At 42.6% G+C, this 25471-nt stretch overlaps 1 protein-coding gene across 3 annotated transcripts in view; it reads left to right on the top strand.

The window, feature by feature from the left end:
• The window catches only part of LOC126473156 (receptor-type tyrosine-protein phosphatase N2), a 467189-nt gene that overhangs the window by 384092 nt on the left and 57626 nt on the right, over positions 1 to 25471 (top strand). For all 3 annotated transcript variants that reach the window (XM_050100018.1, XM_050100017.1, XM_050100019.1), the window contains 3 exons: positions 5959 to 6038; positions 8780 to 8847; positions 19622 to 19822. In XM_050100018.1, coding sequence (XP_049955975.1) covers positions 5959 to 6038; positions 8780 to 8847; positions 19622 to 19822 — 349 coding nt within the window. The remainder of the gene's footprint in view (positions 1 to 5958; positions 6039 to 8779; positions 8848 to 19621; positions 19823 to 25471) is intronic.

The raw sequence follows: 25471 nt of genomic DNA, 5'->3' as shown, positions 1-25471 counted from the left end.
CTTTTACGACGTACCGTTCTGCATCTCCGTAACGTTCGGCAGTGAAGTCCGAGAGTGCTTCGTGTGTAATCTCAGCACGTCCGGTAGCTCGAATGTCTTACTGTTTACAGAGATACATCCTTTTGTCTGAGTCGCAATAAACTGTATAGGGGTTACGTTCCAGTTGTACGGCTGTAACATACCGACATCACTCGCAGCCTTAGCCGTTTCATGAACAGTGTAGCAGTCTACAACGTAAGCTTTAACCTGTTCAAGTAATCGGAGCTAAATTGCAATCTGGTCGACGTTGGCTCTCATTTCCACAGTCATTTTATGTCTTACTTTCTTCGTGGTTTTCGTAGCCTGAATTCAACCGTGACGGTAGATGCAAATCGTTGTCCACAGTAACAATATAGGGGGTTCTGTTTTCAGCAGCACATACTGGACCTTTTCTGAACACTTCATCATTCATGTTGTCACTATAATCTCCAGCAGGTTTTGGCTGAAAGTCACAAGAATCACACTCCATTAAAGCGCTATTACTACCTATACTGAAGTGACAAATAAACTGGTATAGGCATGTGTATTCAAATACAGAGATATGTAAACAGGCAGAATACGACACTGCGGTCGGCAACGTGTGTATAAGACAACAAGTGTCTGGCGCAGTTGTTAGATCGGTTACTGCTGCTACAATGGCAGGTTATCAAGATTTAAGTGAGTCTGAACATGGTGTTATAGTCGGTGCAGGAAAAACGGACACAACATCTCAGAGGTCGCGATGAAATGGGGATTTTCCCATATGACCATTCCACGAGTGTACCGTGATACAGGAAGCCGGTAAAACATCAAATCTCCGACATCGCTACTGGCGGTAAAAGATCCTGCAAGAACGGGCCTAACGACGACTGAAGAGAAGTGCAACTCTTCCGCAGATTGTTGCAGATTTCAGTGCTGGACCATCAACAGTTGTCAGTGTGCCAAAGGCCCACTCGTTTACCTTTGATGACTTCACGACACAAAGCTTTACACCTTTCGAGATCAGGCATTACCTCTCATCACGGAAAACGCAGTAGCCGACGGTCTTCACTTAACGACCGAGAGCAGCAGCGTTTTCGTAGTTGTCTGTGCTAACAGACAAGCACCACTGCGTGAAATAACCCTGGAAATCAATGTGGGACGTACGACGAACATATCCGTTAGGACAGTGGTGCGAAACTTGGCGTTAATGGACATGGCAACAGATGACCGACGACAGTGCCTTTGCTAACAGCACATCATCGCCTGCAGCGCGTCTCCTGGGCTCGCGACCATATCGATTTGAGCCTAGACGACTGGAAAACCGTACCCTAGTCAGATGAGTCCCGATTTCAGTTGACAAGAGCTGATGCTTTGATTCAACCATGGCGCAGACCGCACGAAGACATTGACTCAAGTTGCCAACAAGGCACTGTGCAAGCTGGAAATGGTTCCAAAATGACGTGAGCTCTGTTTATATGGAATGGACTGGATCCTCTGGTCCAATTGAACCGATCATTGACTGAAATGGTTATGTTCGGCTACTTGGAGACCATTTGCAGCCATTCGTGCGTTTCATGTTCCCAAACAATGATGTAATTTTTAGGGACGACAATGCACTATGTCATTGGCAAATGATTAGGCCACCCAGATCGCTCGACATGAATACCATCTAACATTTATATGACATAATCGAGAGATCAGTTCGTGCACAAAATCCTGCGCCGGCAACTCTTCCGCAGTTATGGACGTCTATAGAGGCAGCATGGCTCCATATTTCTGCAGGGGAGTTGCTAAGACATGTTGAGTCCATGCCATGTCGAGTTGAATTATACGCCGAGCAAATGGAGGTCCGAGACGATATTAGGAGGTACCTCACCACTTTTGACACCTCAGTGTACTTGTAATATTTGCAGTGTGGGCAGTGAGAATGCTTTCTCAATAAAAATGGTACAAATGGCTCTAAGCACTATGGGACTTATCATCTGAGGTCATCAGCCCCATAGACTTAGAACTACTTAAACCTAAGGACATCACACACATCCATGCCCGAGGCAGGATTCGACCCTGCGACTGTAGCAGCAGTGCGATTCCGGACTGAAGCGCCTAGAACCGCTAGGCCAGAGCGGCCGGCTTAATAAAAATTAAATGCGTCTGTTCAACGAGCTTTATGATGAAAAAAGAAAAGGTTTTGGTTCAAAAGGAAACTAAACAGGTTGCAGCAAGAACAGTAATTCTTATTGTAGCCCTTTCTATTTATCTTAACTACCAGTGATGGCTCTGCTCCTTTTCAGGTACTTTCGGGGTCTATTCTCATCAGCGACAAATTTTTCTCAGAATTTGTTTATTTATCTGGAGGAGTAACAGTTCCTGGTTGCGCCCCATTTTATTCACTAAATCTTCACTCGCATTCGGGAGGACGACGGTTCAATCCCGCGTCCGGCCATCCTGATTTAGGTTTTCCGTGATTTCCCTAAATCACTCCAGGGAAATGCTGGGATGGTTCCTTTGAAAGGACACGGCCGACTTCCTTCCCCATCCTTCCCTAATCCGATGAGACCGATGACCTCGCTGTTTGGTCTCTTCCCCCAAACAACCCAACCCAACCCACTACATCTTCTAAAAGTCTGAAAGTTCACAAGCTGATGGTTCAAATGGTTCAAATGGCTCTAAGCACTATGGGACTTAACATCTGAGGTCATCAGCCACATAGACTTAGAACTACTTAAACCTAAGGACCGTAGTTTAAGGACATCATACTCATCCATGCCCGAGGCAGGATTCGACCCTGCGACCGTAGCAGCAGCGCGGTTCTGGACTGTAGCGCCTAGAACCGCTCGGCCACAGCGGCCGGCTCACAAGCTGATGTTAAGAATGTATAACGAAAGTGTTTAAATGCTCTTCCAGCTCACTGTCCACCAGTGGGCAGGGGCTGGCAAACAGTTGACGCCTGGGGCGTCACCGAGTGCGACAGTTCTGGATCGGCCGAATGCAGGCGAGCAAGGTCACCGCAGTGGTTCGCGCATGCGGCGAAATGTCGTTATATCGCCGTCTGGCGGGCAACGTATACCAGCTGCGCCTGCCGGCGAGAGAGCTGTGAAGCATTGGGTAGGATCCGCGCCGCGAGGGTAACGTTATAATAGCCTAATTTAAATAGAGAGTCAGACATATCCCCTTGCTGACAAATTTTATGAAGATCAGCAGGATAATTACGCGTGTTTCCCCAATGTTCTGAGTCAGATGAAAACCATCTCCAGTGAAGAAATCTGTTATCGTTAGTTAAAATTTAAGACCTGTAGGATCCTCTATAGGTCTGCTGTTCTCACTAGAATTCAGTTACAGACTTTTTGACGTACAGGCAACAATTATCAGTATATACGCTGAAGTGACAAAAGTCTTGGCGTACTTCCTAATATCGTGTCAGATCCTTAGCCCGGCTTAGTGCAGCAACTTGACGTGGCATGAGCTCAACAAGTCGTTGCAAGTCCCTTGTAGAAATACTGACCCATGCTGCCTCTGCAGCCGTTCATAATTGCGAAAGTGTTGCAGGTACAGTATTTCGTGCAGGAATTGACCTCTTGATTATGTCCCATACTATTCGATGGGGTTCACGTCGGGCGATCTGGATGGCCAAATCATTTGCTCGAATTATCCAGAATGTTCTTCAAACCAATCACGAACAACTGTGGCCAGGTGACATGGCACATTGTCATCCATAAAAATTCCATCGTTGTTTCGAAACATGAAGTCCATGACTGGCTGCAAATAGCCGCCAAACATAGCCATTTGCAGTCAGTGATCAGTTCAGTTGGACAGGAGAACTCAGTCCATTCCACGTAACGTCAGCCCACACTACTATGGAGCCACCACCAGCTTGCACAGTGCCTTTTTGACAATTTGGATCAGTGGCTTCGCGGGGTCTGCGCCACACTCGGTCTTACCAAGTGAAATCGGAAAATTCAGACCAGACCACGGCTTTCCAGTTGTCCAGGGTCCAAGCGATGTGGTCACCAGCTCAAGAGAGGCGCTGCAGGCTATGTGCAGCTGGTATACGTTGCCCGCCAGACGGCCGTATACCATTTAGGCGCATGCACGAACCACTGCGGTGATCTTGCTCGCCTGCTTTCGGCCGATCCAGAACTGTCGCACACGGTTACGCCCCAGGCGTCAACTGTTTGCCAGCCCTGCCCACTGGTGGACAGTGAGCTGGAAGAGCATTTAAACACTTTCTTTATACATTCTTAACATCAGCTTGTGAGCCGGCCGCTGTGGCCAAACGGTTCTAGGCGCTACAGTCCGGAACCGCGGTGCTGATACGGTCGCACATTCGAGTCCTGCCTCGGGCATGGATGTGTGTGATGTCCTTAGGTTAGTTAGGTTTAAGTAGTTAGCAGAGGCACTCGCGTTGGTCGTCTACTGCCACACTCCATTAACGCCAGATTTCGTCGCACTGTCCTAATGGATGCATTCGTCGTACGTCGCACATTCATTTCCGCATTTATTTCACGCAGTGTTTCTTGTCTGTTAGCACTGGCAACTCCACGCAAACGCCACTGTTCAAGATCGTTAAGTGAAGGCCGTCCGGCACAGCATTGTCCATGGAGAAATGTAAATGTAATGTTGAAATTCGGTACTCTCGGCACACCTTGACACTATGGATATGGGAATATTGAATTCCCTGACGATTTCCAAAATGAAATGACCCATGCGTCTAGCTCCAACTGCCAACCCGCGTTCGAAGCCTGTTAATTCCCGTCTTGCGGTCATAATCACGTCAGAAACCTTTTCTCATGAGTCACTTAAGTACAAGTGATAGATCCGTCAATGCATTGCCCTTTTACACCTTGTGTACACGATACTGCCGCCATTTGTACACTTGCATGTCGCTATCAGATGACTTTTGTCACCTGACTGTAGAATCATATTTTATTCATGGAAAATCATTTTTGTTTCCTCTCCCAAAATCAATTAAATATTTCAGAGCAGATGAAGAGTGTTATTCTTTCGTACCTATCTCAAAAACTGTAGCGGTAAGGTTCTTTTTTTTTTTTTTTTTTTTTTTTGACGTTTCGTATAGTTTTTAGTTTTAGTTATGTCACGTTCCGTAGATCATTTTCCCGATTATTTTATCGATATGATGTGGAACAAGTCAGATTACAGGATATATATATATGAGAATATTGCTAGTATTAATGTTACTGAAATTTTAGTTCTACACATGCAACTACATTTAGAGGTACAATTTTTTTTATTTCATTTTATTATTTATTTATTTATTTTTGCCATTTCTGAAACAGAAACTCGTCCATGGAGTAGGAGGAGTTGTCCTCAAGAAATGATTCTAAGCTAGATTTAAAACTTGATCTGCTACCTGCCAGACGCTTTATATTCTTGGGCAAATGATCAGTTTTAGTTTTAGTTATGTCATGTTCCGTGATCGTTTTCCCGATTATTTTATCGATATGATGTGGAACAAGTCAGATTACAGGATTTATATACACACATGAATAGTGCTAATATTAGTGTTACTGAAATTTTTAGTTCTACACGTGCAACTACATTTAGAGGTACTTTTTTTTTGCCATTTATGAAACAGAAACTCGTCCATGGAGTAGAAGGAGTTGTCCAAAAGAAATGATTGTAATCTAGATTTAAAACTTGATCTATCTGCCAGACACTTTATATTGTTGGGCAAATGATCAAAGACTTTTGTTGCTGAATAATGTACTCCTTTTTTAGCAACGGCTTCAATAACGAATAGGAAAGGTCATTTAATAATGTATTCTAACTGGTTCATTATTTTGACTTTTGTTCCTGTGGAAATCGTTGAATAAGAGTGAATTAGATCTTTAGGGTTGGGGATGTTGGAGAGCAGAAGTCATAGTATAGTGCAGTGTGTCGTTCTAAACATAACTCTAGAGTATAGACCAACAACAGTGTGTTGTGTATTCTGTGTTGCAGAGTGGATCTGAACGAAGTGACATTCAAAGTGGAGCCCAATAAGCTCGGGCTCAACGCTTCGGAAGTGGCCAAGCGGATTGGTAAGAGTACTTCACAATTTTATAAGTCGCCTAATATCCAGCGAGGACATTATTATAACAAATCATATCTATGCTTTCAATAATGGGTCCTTTATTATCTTCACTTCTTCTTTTTCCTGGCCTTGTCCCGTGTCTTCACGGGGTCGGCATGCTGAACTGGATTTCGCAGGTGTTAGAGGTTGGCCGGCTGTACTGCCTGTCATCTCGGTTTCTTTATTATCGTTCTCTTAGAAAAGTCCAACAGCCCCACAATTCTGTGGTGTTTATGATCCATAGTATATAATATAATTTTGCATATAATTCATTTCCAGTCTCATTAATTAAAACTTCTGGGCTAAGAGGGCGGGGTCAAACAGTAGAAATTTTTGCTCCTGATGTTTCGTTGGCAACTGTGGGAAACAACTTCCGAAATGAGTAGCCCGCAGTTGACAACCAAGCATCAGGAGAAAGAATTTGTACTGTTCCACCACGGCCTCTTAACTCGGAAGTTTTAATTAATGGAAATGCCGGCCGTGAAAGCCTACACGTCATGAATACCTTGTCTGATCAGAAGTATCTGGACGTCCGTATGTAATGTGGAATTGACCACTAGGTAAGTCGAGAGGGGGGCCCCTCACCATAATTGGAGGACGAGACCATTGTGTTGTCAGTAGCGAAGCAGTAACAGCAGACTACGTGGGTAAGGTGACCTCAGTGACTTCGAATGTGGACTAATGATTGGATGTCATCTGAGTAACAAAACTGTCAGGGACGTTTCATCCCTTCTAAAGCTGCCCAAGTCGACATTGGCGACGTGATTGTGAAGTGATGGAACGATCGCAATTAAAAACAGATTGGACAGGACCCACTAAACACTGCAGAGGGTGTTTGTAAAATACTGCATGAAATTACCGGGAGAAATCATTTGTAAGCTTCAAAGTGCTACCAGCAATCTAGCTAGCACAAAGACTGTGCTTAGGGCGTTCTAAGAATGGGGTACGGTGATCGAGTACCTTCTCATAAACCATACATTTCTCTAGTCAGTGCTAAGCGACCACTGGACAATGGATTACTGGAAACGAGTGATTTGGATTAATGAATCATCCTATACCCTGTAGCAATCCAGTCAAATGGTTCGGTTTTGTCAAATGCCTAGAGAATGTACCCTGCCATCATGTTTAATGACAGCAGTGAAGAATGGAGGAGATGGTGTTATGATATGGGGGTGTGTGGTTAAGGTGTGACTCCCTTATTATGCTTCAGAAAATACTAAATGTGGAAGGATCTGATCACTTTTTACAACACTGTGCACTGCATATAGTGGAGTAACAGTTCAGAGACGATTATTGTTTGGTCAGCACGACAGTGCACCTTGTCATGAAGCAGCAGTGTGAGGCAGTTGTTTGTGGACATTAATATTCCTGGAATCGACTGGCCTGCCTGGAGTTCCAACCTGCACTCAATGGAACGCGTTTGGGATGAGTTGGAGCGTCGACCTCGCTTCAGACCCCAGCTTCCAATAACATTACCTTCTTTGGTTTCGGCTCTTGAGAAGAATGAGCTGTCATTCCACCACAGACATTCAGACACCTCATTGGAAGTGTCCCCACCAGAGTGGAAGTCATTATGAAAGTGAATGGTGGAGACATCCTATATTAAAGTCCACTAATAGGGGTCCAGATACTTTTTATCAAATAGTGTATGTTGCTGATGATTGTTTAACGAAAAATGCTTGTCACTGGTAAGAAAATAACTTCGAGAGTTTTTAACTGAATCAGTTGCAACAAATATATTCAATAATTTGGCATTACTTTTTTAAAAAAAATATTCTTTCGTGAATATTTATGCACTCTTCCGTTCTCGAGAACTACATGCAAGCGCCCACATTTTCTCGAGAATGTACTGATGTAGTATACCATAGTCTTTTTTTCTGTAAGCGCGGGCCTCATCTTTTCTCTCTTCTTCTAATTAGTCAACAATAAGAAATCAGACGATGGTCAGGTGTACTTGTGTACTGGTTTCTAAAGGTCAACACTCCTCGCTGCTTGTGGGACTGTATGTTGTCATGAAGAAAATAGTGATGTCTTTTGAACTGAAAACGTATTTAAAATCGATGACGGGATTCAGTCGACGTAATTTCACACCTCTATAACTCTGATAAAAATAGGCATTTCTGGGTCATATTTATCACATTTTAAAGAGAAAGGTTGAAAGTTTGTTATCTCTTCAACATTTATGGCAGCTGAACAACACACTCGGGAAAACAAGTAAAACTAATCTACTATTTTCGGCTTAGTGCATTTGATACGAGTTCGTAAATGGACTAATGTCTCAAGATATTCATTATGCAGTCCATTATTTTGAAGAGGAGTGTAGGTCCGTTTGTTCCAAGTCAGAAGGTCTAAGTATGAAACCTAGATCTCAGGAATGATTCAAGGCTGATTGTCACAAGTCTCGATAATGAAAGAGAAATGTAACCAGAAGTACATATTAAACATTTTTTGTATTTTTGAAAATGTTAATTATGTCCAAAGAATGCCACCACATACGCAGACCATAAGACTTATACGAGTGGAAGAGTCCAGACTGCGACACAATGTAGCCTGTGTTCACTACATTCCATAGTTTCCATTTAGATTAGTTATTATAAGTGACATTTTTTCGTAAACATTGTTGGTATGTGGTTACATCACGGCACCACAGTAGAGCTTCCTAAGTCGTTTTCAAGCTAGCAAAACTATTTCATCTTTGTTTGCCTGCAGATAACATCAAGGGAAGACTCAAGGATGAAACAGCAGTGGAAGTAACATCTGCAGGCATCGGTGATAAGGTGAGTCTCACCTTGACGTCCATATTGTTGTATAGCTACATTAGGTAGTAGGGAAGAGCTCATGCTATTTCCATCCTTACCGTACATCATGCCATCTCCAGCTCATGCAAATCTTGGACGTTAGCTAGAAAGTTTTCTGACATGTGGCAATCAAAACAGAAATATTTTGGTGTCTAAAAAAGGGCTCTGAGCACTATGGGACTTAACAGCTATTGTCATCAGTGCCCTAGAACTTAGAACTACTTAAACCTAACTAACCTAAGGACATCACACACATCCATGCCCAAGGCAGGATTCGACCCGCCGACCGTAGCAGTCGCGCGGTTCCGGACTGCACGCATAGAACCGCGAGACCACCGCGGCCAGCATTTTGGTGTCTATTCCGGGTTTTCCACAGCAGCATTATTGCATACAAACACAGTTTCACCTGTACTTTCTGGTAAAAGAACAGCATGTCTTATATGTTATACTATCAATGCCGGAATATATATTCCGTAATAGCTGATACTTGGACTGAAACAATGTTTTCGAAAATCCATGTACATGCTCACAGCAAATTGCATCAGGATGTGTAAGAAATGGCACTGTAATGTTTATCTTGCCACAGTCGGCGGGGCCCACAAATGTTGTTGTTGTGGTCTTCAGTCCTGAGACTGGTTTGATGCAGCTCTCCATGCTACTCTATCCTGTGCAAGCTTTTTCATCTCCCAGTACCTACTGCAACCTACATCCTTCTGAATCTGCTTAGTGTATTCATCTCGTGGTCTCCCTCTACGATTTTTACCCTCCACGCTGCCCTCCAATACTAAATTGGTGATCCCTTGATGCCTCAGAACATGCCCTACCAACCGATCCCTTCTTCTGGTCAAGTTGTGCCACAAACTTCTCTTCTCCCCAATCCTATTCAATACTTCCTCATTAGTTACATGATCTACCCATCTAATCTTCAGCATTCTTCTGTAGCACCACATTTCGAAAGCTTCTATTCTCTTCTTGTCTAAACTATTTATCGTCCATGTTTCACTTCCATACATGGCTACACTCCATACGAATACTTTCAGAAATGACTTCCTGACACTTAAATCAATACTGGATGTTAACAAATTTCTCTTCTTCAGAAACGCTTTCCTTGCCATTGCCAGTCTACATTTTATATCCTCTCTACTTCGACCATCATCAGTTATTTTGCTCCCCAAATAGCAAAACTCCTTTACTACTTTAAGTGCCTCATTTCCTAATCTAATTCCCTCAGCATCACCCGACTTAATTAGACTACATTCCATTATCCTTGTTTTGCTTTTGTTGATGTTCATCTTATATCCTCCTTTCAAGACACTGTCCATTCCATTCAACTGCTCTTCCAAGTCCTTTGCTGTCTCTGACAGAATTACAATGTCATCGGCGAACCTCAAAGTTTTTATTTCTTCTCCATGAATTTTAATACCTACTCCGAATTTTTCTTTTGTTTCCTTTACTGCTTGCTCAATATACAGATTGAACAACATCGGGGAGAGGCTACAACCCTGTCTTACTCCCTTCCCAACCACTGCTTCCCTTTCATGTCCCTCGACTCTTATAACTGCCATCTGGTTTCTGTACAAATTGTAAATAGCCTTTCGCTCCCTGTATTTTACCCCTGCCACCTTTAGAATTTGAAAGAGAGTATTCCAGTCAACATTGTCAAAAGCTTTCTCTAAGTCTACAAATGCTAGAAACGTAGGTTTGCCTTTCCTTAATCTTTCTTCTAAGATAAGTCGTAAGGTCAGTATTGCCTCACGTGTTCCAGTGTTTCTACGGAATCCAAACTGATCTTCCCCGAGGTTGGCTTCTACTAGTTTTTCCATTCGTCTGTAAAGAATTTGTGTTAGTATTTTGCAGCTGTGACTTATTAAGCTGATAGTTCGGTAATTTTCACATCTGTCAACACCTGCTTTCTTTGGGATTGGAATTATTATATTCTTCTTGAAGTCTGAGGGTATTTCGCCTGTTTCATACATCTTGCTCACCAGATGGTAGAGTTTTGTCAGGACTGGCTCTCCCACGGCCGTCAGTAGTTCCAATGGAATGTTGTCTACTCCGGGGGCCTTGTTTCGACTCAGGTCTTTCAGTGCTCTGTCAAACTCTTCACGCAGTATCGTATCTCCCATTTCATCTTCATCTACATCCTCTTCCATTTCCATAATATTGTCCTCAAGCACATCGCCCTTGTATAGACCCTCTATATACTCCTTCCACCTTTCTGCTTTCCCTTCTTTGCTTAGCACTGGGTTTCCATCTGAGCTCTTGATATTCATACATGTCGTTCTCTTATCTCCAAAGGTCTCTTTAATTTTCCTGTAGGCGGTATCTATCTTAGCCCTAGTGAGATAGGCCTCTACATCCTTACATTTGTCCTCTAGCCATCCCTGCTTAGCCATTTTGCACTTCCTGTCGATCTCATTTTTGAGACGTTTGTATTCCTTTTTGCCTGTTTCACTTACTGCATTTTTATATTTTCTCCTTTCATCAATTAAATTCAATATTTCTTCTGTTACCCAAGGATTTCTACTAGCCCTCGTCTTTTTACCTACTTGATCCTCTGCTGCCTTCACTACTTCATCCCTCAAAGCTACCCATTCTTCTTCTACTGTATTTATTTCCCCCATTCCTGTCAATTGCTCCCTTATGCTCTCCCTGAATCTCTGTATAACCTCTGGTTCTTTTAGTTTATCCAGGTCCCATCTCCTTAAATTCCCACCTTTTTGCAGTTTCTTCAGTTTTAATCTACAGGTCATAACCAATAGATTGTGGTCAGAGTCCACATCTGCCCCTGGAAATGTCTTACAATTTAAAACCTGGTTCCTAAATCTCTGTCTTACCATTATATTATCTATCTGATACCTTTTAGTATCTCCAGGGTTCTTCCATGTATACAACCTTCTTTCATGATTCTTAAACCAAGTGTTAGTTATGATTATGTTGTGCTCTGTGCAAAATTCTACCAGGCGGCTTCCTCTTTCATTTCTGTCCCCCAATCCATATTCACCTACTATGTTTCCTTCTCTCCCTTTTCCTACACTTGAATTCCAGTCACCCATGACTATTAAATTTTCGTCTCCCTTCACAATCTGAATAATTTCTTTTATTTCATCATACATTTCTTCAATTTCTTCGTCATCTGCAGAGCTAGTTGGCATATAAACTTGTACTACTGTAGTAGGTGTGGGCTTCGTATCTATCTTGGCCACAATAATGCGTTCACTATGCTGTTTGTAGTAGCTTACCCGCATTCCTATTTTCCTATTCATTATTAAACCTACTCCTGCATTACCCCTATTTGATTTTGTGTTTATAACCCTGTAGTCACCTGACCAGAAGTCTTGTTCCTCCTGCCACCGAACTTCACTAATTCCCACTATATCTAACTTCAACCTATCCATTTCCCTTTTTAAATTTTCTAACCTACCTGCCCGATTAAGGGATCTGACATTCCACGCTCCGATCCGTAGAACACCAGTTTTCTTTCTCCTGATAACGACATCCTCTTGAGTAGTCCCCGCCCGGAGATCCGAATGGGGCCCACAAATATTAGTTGTATATTGTCAGGCAAAATTGGACTTTCCTTTCTTTTTCTGAAGTATTACTATGAAGACAATGTGAAGAGAACGTTTCACTATCTAGACATATTGACTACATTAGCAGACAAGTGATTTTACAGGGAGAAAAAAAACATGACTTACACTTTTTTATTTACTGTGCAATATAAACTTCAGCAGCTTGCAAGATTACATTTTAACTTCTTATATATGTTCTTGTAAATGCATGCATTCTGTATCATTATATATCTTCACTACTTGTGAGAAATCGCTACTGCAGACAGTATGACCATCTAATACCACTGACAAGAGGGAAACCTTAGACATAGCCAACCGACTCAGCTCGTATCTAGCAGGTCACTTGTGTACAACATAAAATGAAAGACTGTAAGATATTTGGCTCAATATCCTGTTTTGATAAAACCACCCGCTAAAGTCATGACATGGATTAGACTCAAAATTGATGGGAGCAGTTGATAACTGAGCACTTTTATATATGGTGTCAGCAAATGATAATTTTTCTAGAAATAAAGAAAATTAACTTTTATAACTGGCACTTATGTATCTATAAGTTACATGTTGTTCAACAAAAGTGCCATGAGTACAGTGACCATGGCATTTGGCTGAGGTCAAAGAATCTGTGTTTGAAACTCAAATGCACTATGCAGCTCATTTTTTCTTTCCCTTGTATCAAAATTGGCAGGAGTAGGAGGCTTAATAAGGAGTAATAACAAGGCAGACAAATAAATTTCTCAAACAACTTGGATTGGTAAGGAATTACAATTTTAGTCTTAGTCACTTTAAAATGATTCTTTCACTCACTCTGTTACATCTCCTCACTTCCTCACTTTTCTTCGAACAGCTAGATGGATGGTGGTTGTCATATAAACATTTATCCACCCCAATAGCTGAGTGGTCAGTGTGACAGATTGCCATCCTACGGGCCCAGATTCGATTCCTGGCGGGGTCAGGGATTTTCTGTGCTCAGGGACTGGGTGTTGTGTTGTCTTCATCATCATTTCATCCCCATCTGGCACGCAGGTCACCCAATGTGGCGTTGAATGTAATAAGACCTGCACCAAGGCGGCCAGACCTGCCCCGAAGAGGCCTCCCGGCCAATGATGCCAAACGCTCATTTTCATTTCATTTCCCTATAAATGTTTGAGACAAATACACTTGCAGTAACAAGAATATCTAATAAATTCAATCTTCATGCAACTGTATCATTCCTTCGAAAGACTTAATGGAAAATAATCTTGGTTTACATTTAAAAATATTTCTTTTTCAGGAATCAATTTTTATGCTTGCCATACATATGGTAGCATCATCTGAAAAATTGGTACTGAAAGTTGATTATGAGTTATGCTGTGAATTGTTATTGCATTTGTGTGGTTGTCCATTTCCTACTGGGTTTCCAGAAGCATACTGCAATTTTTGAGCTTCAAAATAAAGTTTTTTTTTATCTTGGTGAAAAAAATAAACATCACACTCCTGGCATGCAGGTGTCCAGTTTGGCAGTATTACTTTTACCATGCAAGAGAGTTGACCAGAATCATCTATAAGCATGGTAACATATGTTACAGTGTTTGTTTGTCAGTGCCAGGAATCTAATATCAGGTAAAACTTGTTATCAGCAACATATGATTTTAAAATGTTCTCAAGATATGTTTTGTAAATTAAATTTGTCAGTTTCCAGATTTGGAGCAAGTGACATAAATGTTTTTAAAGAGTTGGTTAAACAGTTGGCCTGTTCTATAACCCAAGGGGCAAATATATCATTGGTCTCTTGTCAGAAAAAAAAAAAAAAAAAAGTTAGGCAACGGTTTTCCAGATGCTTTGATAGAATATTGAACCTTGTACAGATTTGTTATTTTATGTATATTACCAACTGCAACAAGAATTCATATTTCTTCCTTATGCATTAATGTGCATCAAATGTTTGTCGGGTATTCGCATCTTGTCTGGTGGATGTCAATCACACAATCACATTAAAATCTACATCGACACCATCTGCTTGCTGAAATTGCTGCAAATTGTATATATCCTCTATATTTTCTACCTCCATGTGTAAAGACGTATTTCATGACATGCCATTGACTAATTTTATGCTCCAATTTTTAATTTCTTGCCAAGATAATGATGCAGCAAATTAAAATCTATGTTGGTTAGACACTGAAGTGCTGCACCTGCAGCCCACTGCTGGAGTATTCTCATTGTCACATTCTCCTTATGAGGATGAGATTTGACAAATCGATAAACTGTCCACTTATTTATTGACATATCTGTCATACCTTGTCCCTCCTTTAATGATACCTGTTTTCCACAATTTTAAATCTTTCTTCCTTTTCAGGACTGCTGTTGATTCATTCTTTTGCAATGTTCCAACCTGGATGCTTCTTACCTAATGCTACTGCTCTTACTTTTACTTCAGGGGGTACAGCTTCACTGTTCACTCATTTGGTTACCAGTTCATGGCACTCGCCTGTAATTAATGAAGCACAGCTTGACTGAACATGGAGATTTCCATAACATTACAACTGATTTCACATTCATGGTTCTCAGCACTTTCCACCTTTTGTACCATCTCCATGATGCAGTTCTTCGACATCAACAAAAATGACTTTGTTCTTCAGTTCCAAACATCACTCGATTATAGCCGCTCCTCTTAGTTTGGAATGCTGAGAAATAAACTGCCTGTTTCTAGTAGTGCATTGATAATACATCTGTGTTGCAACAGTTGTGCAAGCCAATATACAGTGTTGGCCACTTCACACTTCCCATTGTCTGTGACAGGATCTCAGATATTTATTTCATCACTGGTAGAGGGCTGTACATCCTCCATTATTAAGATTGTGGAGATGAAAAATTGTAAAATAAACTTGCATAAACAAAAAAGTGATTTACTACAAATTACATACTGTATAAGTGTTATATTATTTTCAGATAATCATCATATTATATCACAAGAAGTATTTTATCCTGTGGAAATACGATAAAAGTCCACTACAATAATTAATAAATAATAATAATAAATAATTTCCATTGTTTAAAAATTCACTACAAGTATACTAAAGGTTCACAACAGACTAATAATGGAGAATGGAAACACTCACTTTTTTTGTAAGGAATAGGCAATGAGGCCAACATAATTATCCCTGTGTGCATTCTATCCCCCACCTCAATGTAAACAAGTGTAGGTCAGCTGTCTGTGGTGCCTTGAGACAAATTCAATGCAGTCTTACTTGAAATCGTTTCCATACAACGCAGCTTAAAATCTAAATTCTGTGCTAATCCAAGTCACCTGAGAAATTTATTTGCCTCCCTTTATATTGTTCCCTATTAATTTACTTACCTTATTAACCCTCCTATTCCAACCAATATGGGGGGGGGGGGGGGGGGGGGGGAAGAAAAATTGCAGACTGCATTTGAGATTCAAATCCAGGTTCTCTGCTATGCAGCCTGATGGCTTGGTTGTTCTGTCAGTGGCACTTTTGTTGAACTTTTGGCACATCAGCAGTCATAAAAATTTATTTCCTCAGTTTCTAGTTTTAAGCATAATCAAGTGATGCAAGACTACGAGTGCCTCAATGACCCAATGAGGCTTATAATAGCAAGTATGTGGAGAGAGTAATTTGACCCCATACATGATGATGAAAGCTGCTCAGTTTTCAATTTTCTATCAATCCTGTCAATTTTCAGTTAATTGGCATCATGAAATTTAGGGGTGGTTTTCTCAAAAGCCAGTTGGAGGAGGGATCCAGGTATTGAGCCAAAATATCATACAGTCTCTCATTTTAGGTTGTACTCAAGTGAGCTGTCAAATGTGAGCTGAATTGTTGGCCACATATGAGGACCTTTGTGTGGAAGTCTGACTACTTCTGCTGAACATGGTTTCAAATAGCATCAGATTATTGTGTATATGGAGCCACTCATTACTGGATAATGTCATTTTACTTTGCAGCATGGAGGATGTTTGAAAACCACCACTGGAATGAATAAGCATTCTGGTACCAATCTGAACTTATTTGCTCTCACTGACATCAAAACTTTATGTTGTATTGAAGTGTAATATTTTCATGCATGAAGGTTCAGACAATGGTTTCATTAGAGGATACTCAATTATGTCACTTGCAACAGCAGTGTCTCCAGTGTAGACACACATGTACAGGGTTATTACAAATGATTGAAGCGATTTCACAGCTCTACAATAACTTTATTATTTGAGATATTTTCACAATGCTTTGCACACACATACAAAAACTCAAAAAGTTTTTTTAGGCACTCACAAATGTTCGATATGTGCCCCTTTAGTGATTCGGCAGACATCAAGCCGATAATCAAGTTCCTCCCACACTCGGCGCAGCATGTCCCCATCAATGAGTTCGAAAGCATCGTTGATGTGAGCTCGCAGTTCTGGCACGTTTTTTGGTAGAGGAGGTTTAAACACTGAATCTTTCACATAACCCCACAGAAAGAAATCGCATGGGGTTAAGTCAGGAGAGCGTGGAGGCCATGACATGAATTGCTGATCACGATCTCCACCACGACCGATCCATCGGTTTTCCAATCTCCTGTTTAAGAAATGCCGAACATCATGATGGAAGTGCGGTGGAGCATCATCCTGTTGAAAGATGAAGTTGGCGCTGTCGGTCTCCAGTTGTGGCATGAGCCAATTTTCCAGCATGTCCAGATACAGGTGTCCTGTAACGTTTTTTTCGCAGAAGAAAAAGGGGCCATAAACTTTAAACCGTGAGATTGCACAAAACACGTTAACTTTTGGTGAATTGCGAATTTGCTGCACGAATGCGTGAGGATTCTCTACCGCCCAGATTCGCACATTGTGTCTGTTCGCTTCACCATTAAGAAAAAATGTTGCTTCATCACTGAAAACAAGTTTCGCACTGAACGTATCCTCTTCCATGAGCTGTTGCAACCACGCCAAAAATTCAAAGCGTTTGACTTTATCATCGGGTGTCAGGGCTTGTAGCAATTGTAAACGGTAAGGCTTCTGCTTTAGCCTTTTCCGTAAGATTTTCCAAACCGTCGGCTGTGGTACGTTTAGCTCCCTGCTTGCTTTATTCGTCGACTTCCGCGGGCTACGCATGAAACTTGCCCACACGCGTTCAACCGTTTCTTCGCTCACTGCAGGCCGACCCATTGATTTCCCCTTACAGAGGCATCCAGAAGCTTTAAACTGCGCATACCATTGCCAAATGGAGTTAGCAGTTGGTGGATATTTGTTGAACTTCGTCCTGAAGTGTCGTTGCACTGTTATGACTGACTGATGTGAGTGCATTTGAAGCACGACATACGCTTTCTCGGCTCCTGTCGCCATTTTGTCTCACTGTGTTCTCGAGCGCTCTGGCGGCCGAAACCTGAAGTGCAGCTTCAGCTGAACAAAACTTTATGAGTTTTTCTACCTATCTGCAGTGTGTCGTGACCATATGTCAATGAATGGAGCTACAGTGAATTTATGAAATCGCTTCAATCATTTGTAATAGCCCTGTATATCGACAGTCTATGATTATCCTGCACGAACTAATAGTTACATTCTGTCTGAACCTTTTTTTTTTTTTTTTTTTTTTTTTTTTTTTTTTAACATGTTAATGCATGGTGAGGAAATAATAAATAGGATGACAACTTCAAAATTTTTAGGTGTCTATATTGTGAGAATTTAAACTGGTAAAAGCACATTTTGGAACTCTTAAAACAACTTAGTTCAGCTACATTTGTGCTTAGAATCAATGCAAATCTTGGAGAGAGACCTATAAGTAAGTTGACGTATTTTGCACATTTTCATTCAACATGTCATTCCGATTAATGTTCTGGGTTAACTCATCTTTAAGAAAGAAATTCTTCATTGCTTAAAAAACATGCTGTAAGAATAACATGTGGTACTCATCATAGTCATCTTGTAGACATCTGTTTAAGTAGTTGGGCATACTGACTACTGCTTCTCAGTATATTTACTCCCTCGTGAAGTTTTTTGTAAATAATTCCCTGCAGTTCAAAAGAAACAGTGATGTTCATAATTACAATACCAGAAGGAAAAATGACACTCATTACTCCACATTAAGCTTGTCTTTAGCACAAAAAGGGGTGCATAATGATTTATGCAAAATTTTTGATCAGTAACCCTGTGATATAAAATGTCTGACAGACAGCAAAGTAAAATTTCTTCTCGGCAACTCCTTCTATTCCATAGAAGAATTTCTATTATTGTAATGAATAAAAGGTGATCGGTGGGAATTATTAACTCACATATGGCCATATTTACAAATTAATTTGTAATGTGAATGTAAAATGACTCATTTCACATCATTAAGATGTATTGTCCAAAATGATCCATGGAACATGGAATCAACTAACTGCAACTTTAAAAAATTCAACTTATTTTTTCTTGCAGTCTGACTATGTGACCTATCATAGTCATGGACTGGCAGCCCGAGACATCTCATTACTACGTACCCCAACAGTAGGCACATGGCACCTCACTCACAGTACAACCTAACCAGACAAGATTCAGCTAGACACATCAGGTCACACCACATTCAATAACTCACACCTGACTACGTTATAAAAGTACCATACACTGGCATGTCATCGTTATTTAACATACGTAGCTATCCCCAATGTGTATGGGAAAACAAGCAGATACTTTTGGTATGCTATTCTTCCTTTTAGCTCAGACTGGTGTGCCTTGTTCATTACACCATTGTAGACCACCCAAAATTGTTTCAGAGATGGCAGGTCTCAGGCTGCTGGGATTGATGCTATCCCTAACCCCAAAGTGCCATCAATTGGCAGCTGCTGTGAGCAAGGCAGTGTGAGTCCTCAGTCAATCAGACGCTACAGGTCCATGTGTGTAAGACACACCTGTAGCAACAGCTGCCTGCTCTGACATTCACAACACTATCTGCACCTGCATAATTGTTCAAATAAATAATAATAATAGGGCATACAGTTCTGAATTGTTTGTGTTAGAGCAGCATTGTTTAGAAGCCACCTGGGCACACATAGGCAGGGGAGGGGGAGTGAAGGTATAGGGGAGAGAGTGACTTTGAGGGGGGAGGGGGGCAGGTGACTTTGAAACCCTTATTATACTGAAGTAGACAGACCCAAGACTGTCCTAGTACCTGTGTATATACACCACTTAAATCTCTGTGAACACTCACAGTAGTGATGCTTCTTTGTGACAGGCGAAGCTGCCATCGGTGATCCAGACAAGCCTGGCACGCAACGACCACGAGCTGTTGGTTGCAACACTGCTAGTCTGTGGCATGCTGGGAGCTGTGCTGGCTGCTGCTGCAGCCCTCTTTGTCATCCGCCGGCATGCCCGCTCCAGGGACAAGATCAACGCACTCTCCAGACCTGAGTCTGAGCCCAGCAAGGACTACCAGGTGGGACACACTTCTCACTTATTGATTCCACAGGGTTGTCACAAAGGCCAAACTTCACGACCACCCAATATGACTCACATCACCTATTTTCATAGTCTGCTTACACAAGTGTCCAGATGTATTGCATAACTGCAGAAAAAGGAAACTTGTGAGGTAACAGGTGAGTTGTACATTACCATTATTTGCACGACAATTCTGATGGTGTAATCAGATTTTCAATATAGCAACAAATTTCCAAAATCTAAATGGCTCATCCAATTTCATCAAGCAACATGTCTTTAGAAAGCTATTAGTGTAAACCTAAATTGGCATGAATTACAGGCATGTAACTTGAATAGTACGTAAGTTATTGGAGGTCAAAGGGGTCGATTACTACCGATTGTGTCAAGCTATAAGTACTCCACAGTTACACGAAAAAATGGTAGCAGCATACTTAAAATATATTTATTCATCTACGTCTTTGTTTATATCTGATATACACTATTCATGAAGAAATTGGTTAATTATTTACTGTGTTTACACAGAGACGTTAGGCTACTGGCCTACTTTTGTGCCAACTTGTGCACTTGTGAGATTTCTATGGCTTCTACAGTTAAGACGTAGTGTGCATTTAGAAGTGAATATCTCACGAGGTATGTTGTTGTTCATGACTAATTACATGCAGTAGGAATCTGTTGTTTCCCTGTTGTTCAATTTATATTTTATTTAATTGCTGGACCATTGACACCAATAAGTGTTTTGCAGCAATATACCACATTCTAAAAAGTACTTCTACTATCATACTCATCATTTGAATTCATTGAGATGGTACCTGCAGATTTTATTTAATTGCAATCTTTCATTTATAAACGTCTATATTATGTTCAAAATTCGCAATTGCTGAGTGACAGGAACCTTCGACCATTCAATTCATGTGCATATTCATATTGGGTACTGTAGACTCAGCAGAATTTGGCTTGTAATACGGCAACTACGTATCCCTGCCCCTAGACAACAAAGCCAGCCAAAACTTTCAATATTTCAACTTTGAGTCAATGGGTGCATAGTTGAGGGCCACCACACACTATCACCATTTTATTTATTAATTGAAAGCCCACAAATTGTAAACAGAATAAATCAATCACTGTCAAGACAGCCACCTAACAAGATTTGTGCTATTGGGATAATGAAGTAGACATGTGATTCAAAGAACATGAAAAGCAGTCATTACACCAAAGTTGTTTTGCAATTTTCTTGCAAGCAGAGTATATTCCCATTAGTGAAGTATACATTAAGCACACTGGACAAAAAAATAAGTCACCCTCAGGAAACATTACACTAAAACGATGTAACATCATCTCTAACCTTGATAACGGCCTCAGTTTGACAAGGAAAAGGGCCCATGTGTTTCTTCAGGTATGCTATATCCAGGTGATGCCACACACACTTGATTAGATCCTGTAGAGGTACCCAACTGTCGGGATATTGATTCCTGTGTTTCCTGTGCGGGTCCAGGGGTTAGAATAGGACCAAGGTATTCCTGCCTCATGAGAGGCAACTAAAACGAGTGCCACATGTTTTGGCCTTTATGTGATGGTCCCCTGTAGGGTTTGACCTCCATTTTTCAAAATTTGCCTTACTGGTGCATCGTGTCCACCATGCGCTGAGACCTCTCGCATCCTTCATCGATGTGGATCTGTACTTCTGCTCATTCTCAAACTGCTGGGTGAGGTCACCCTCCTGGGTGCATATTTTTCTATCAACTGTGCAGAATCGTTTTCTTCACTGACAATGATAATGGACTTGTTTACTTGGTTCCACCTGATATTGAGCCAGTCCATTGTGGTGGGGCTGCCATGTACCCTGTTGGTTGTAACCCCCTGACCACATGGGAATCACTCTGCTGATGCCTTTGCCATTAACTCCCCATGTTTACCAAGGAGTAGATGCCCATCCCCCTGGGGCATCAGGACACCCAGCAGTGGCCATCCTGCCAGGTGTCCTTTGCTGCAGCTGGTTGACACCCTTGGGGAGGGCTCCTGGTCAGAGTGGGTGGCATCAGGATGGATGACATGTGATGAAGTGTATTACATCATCTCTTGCTAGTGGTCCACCACCAGCAGTCTCTAAGCAGTTGAGGTCTACCTTCAATGCTAAGAAATGTGACCCCAAATTGTTCCCCTCCCTGACCACACCATGGGAGGAACATCAGGCCAAGGATGGCAGTGAAGCTTATTCGCCCCAGTACCTCGTTATGTACGAGAGTTGAGGGAGAATCTTTTATGTCCATGAAGCCTCAGTTTTTTGGGGAGCATTTAGAGGACAGGTTTGGGGAGGTGGAAGGTTTGTCCAAAATGCTGTCAGAGTCAGTCTTGGTAAAAACAGCATCCTCTGTCCAGTTGGGGGCATTACTCACTTGTGACAAGCTGGGGGATGTTTCTGTTACCATCAAACCCCATCAGAGCTTAAATGTGGTCCAGGGTATCGTATTTCACAGTGACCTTCTTTTGCAGTCTGACAATGAGCTGTGCAGCAATTTAGAGCAGTGAGGTGTTCATTTAGACTGGTGTGTCTGTCGGGATCCGAGGGATAATCAGGTTGCCACCAGTGCCTCTATCTTGGCCTTCGAGGGTGACACCTTACCTGAGAAGGTCAAGGTGATGGTCTACCACAGTGATGTGAAGCCATATGTCCCTCCCTCAATGTGGTGCTTTCCAAGTGCTGGAAGTTCAGCCATATGTCTTCCCGCTGTACTTCCACCGTCACCTGTCAGGATTGTGGACGTCCTTCACATCCCAATACTCCATGTACCCTGCCTCCCATTTGTGTCAACTGTGGGGAACACCATTCATCTTGCTCACCAGACTGCAGGATTTTCCAGAAAGAAAGGAAAATAATGGAATACAAGACCCTGGATCGACTGACGTACACTGGGGCTAAGAGAAAATATGAGAGGCTACATATTGTGTGTATGATGTCAACCTATACCACCACTATGACAATGGTTCTACCATCATCCGTTCTGCCGCATACAGTTGGCTCTCAGAGCTGCCAGATTCCACCTGCCCCCTTGATGGTGGGGGGCACTTCCCTCCCTGTTGTTGCTCCTGCAACACCTACTTTGGGAGCAACCCCCCCCCCCCCCCCCCCTCCAACCGTCAGGGACATCAGTCCCCACTTCTCAGCCAGAGAACTGTACGTCTTCTTTGGCTCCTCTTGCTAGGAAGGGATCCCTTGGGTCACTCCCTTTCCAGGTTCCTACTAGTGGTATAGCTGACACCCGCCAGTGGCTGAAGCAACCACAGGTAGCTGGTCTTAGGGCTTCATGGTCCTCCTCAGTTCCTGAGACTCAATCAGTGAAGCCCTCCCAGCTGGACAAACCTAAGAAGCAGCAAGAAAAACCAAAAATGAAAAAGGGCCCCAAGAACCAAGACACTGTGGTGGCACCCACACCACCGCTACCTACAAGCTCTGTGTCTGTGGATGAAGTGGAGATTCTGGCCCACTGAGGACGTAAATCTCTCTGGGCCCTCAGACACAATGAATGTTGATCGCAGAGGTACTCATCCGGTGACAGCAGGTGACCCCACTTGTGTAGACTGCCTCATTGAGTGTCTTATGCCTTCCCAGTCTCACAATCAGGTCATCCTCCAGTGGAATTGCAGTGGTTTTTCCACCACGTGGCTGAGCCATATCAACTGTTAAGCTTTACACCTGCTTACCGCATTGCCCTCCAGGAAACCTGGTACCCCGGAATTGGGACCCCTACCCTTCGCAACTACAGGTGATATCACAAGAACCATAGCAAATATAATAGTGTCAGGTGGAGATCTCGTCTATGTCCTGAACTCAGTATGTAGTGAACCTGTGCCCCTTCAAACTCCTCTTGAAGCTGTGGCTGTCAGGATACGGATGACACAGGAAATAACTGTCTGCAGATGGTGCAGGACCTCTGAACGTATTGGCTGCACAGATTGATCAACTCACTAAACCTTTCCTATTTTTGGGAGATTTTAATGCCCAGAACCCCTTGTTGGGTGGCACTGTGCTTACTGACCGAGGTAGAGATGTCAAAAATTTGCTGTCCCACCTCAACCTCTGCCTCTTAAACACAGGTACCTCCACACATTTCAGTGTGGTATATGGCAAATATTCGGCCATTGATCTCTCGGTCTGCAGTCCTGGCCTTCTCCCATCTATCCACTGGAGAACTCATGACGACCTGTGTGGTAGTGACCATTTACCCATCTTGCTGTCACTACCTCTGCGTCATGCCCATGGACGCCTATCCAGATGGGCTTTAAACAATGCAGACTGGGTAGCCTTCACCTCTGCTGTTACTTTCTGCGGTGGAAAGTGCGATCCCTCATTCTTCAGGGTGCCCCCAGCAAAAGACAGTCCATCGGTGCTCTCTGGAAGTCACTGAGGCAATTAAAGAGCATTGCCGAGCTCTACTGTGACATAAGTGGCACCCTTCCCTAGAGCACCTAATAGCCTTTAAGTGGCACCGTGCCCGCATTCACCAGTTTATAAAACAACAGAAACAGGAGTGTTGGGAGAGGAACTTGTCAACCGTTGGGTGCCATACGTCACATTCCCAAGTCTGGACAAAGATCAGACATCATTCTGGGTACCAGACCCCAACAAGTGTCCCTTGAGTTAACATGAATGGTATGTTATGTACCAATGCAAACATCATTGCCGAGCACTTTGCTGAGCACTATGCTCGAGCCTCTGCATTGGAGAATTACCCCTCAGCCTTTCGCACCCTCAGAGGGTGGGTGGAAAGGAAAGTCCTGTCATTCACTACACGCCACAGTGAACCCCATAACCACCCATTCATAGAGTGGGAGCCCCTCAGTGCCCTTGCACATTGCCCCGACACAGCTCCTGGGCCAGATCGTATCCACAGTCAGATGATTAAACATCTCTCATCTGACTACAAATGACATCTCCTCGTCATCTTCAACCGGATCTGGTGCGATGGCATCTTTTCATCGCAATGGTGGGAGAACACCATCATTCTGGTGATCAAACTCAGTAAGAACCCACTTGATATGGATAGATATCGACCCATAAGCCTCACCAACATTCGTTGTCAGCTGCTAGAACATATGGTGTGTCGGCGGTTGGGTTGCGTACTGGAGTCACGTGGCCTACTGGCTCCATGTCAGGGCAGCTTCCACCAGGGTTGCTCTACCATTGATAATCTTGTGTCCCTTGAGTCTGCCATCTGAACAGCCTTTTGCAGATGCCAACAACTGGTTGCCATCTTTTTTGACTTACATAAAGCATACAACATGACCTGGCGACATCATACCCTTGCCACCTTGTATGAGGGGGGTCTCTAGTGCCTGCTACCGATTTTTATCCGAAACTCCCTGTTGCTCCATACTTTCCATGTCCAGCTTGGTGCCTTCCATAGTTCCCCCCATATTCAGGAGAATGACGTTCCATAGGGCTCTGTATTGAGTGTGTCTCTGTTTTTAGTGGCTATTAACAGTCTAGCAGCAGCTGTAGGGCTTTCAGTCTTACCTTATCTGTATGCTGATGACTTCCACATTTTGTATTGCTCCTCCAGTACTGGTGTTGCTGAGCGGCACTTACAGGGAGCCATTCATAATGCCCAGTCATGGTACGTCACCTTTGTCAGCTTAAGCGGAAGTGCTG

The sequence above is a fragment of the Schistocerca serialis genome, chromosome 4 (assembly GCF_023864345.2).
Source record: "Schistocerca serialis cubense isolate TAMUIC-IGC-003099 chromosome 4, iqSchSeri2.2, whole genome shotgun sequence".
NCBI classification, from domain to species: Eukaryota; Metazoa; Arthropoda; class Insecta; order Orthoptera; family Acrididae; genus Schistocerca; species Schistocerca serialis.
This window is presented reverse-complemented; position numbering and strand designations above follow the sequence as displayed.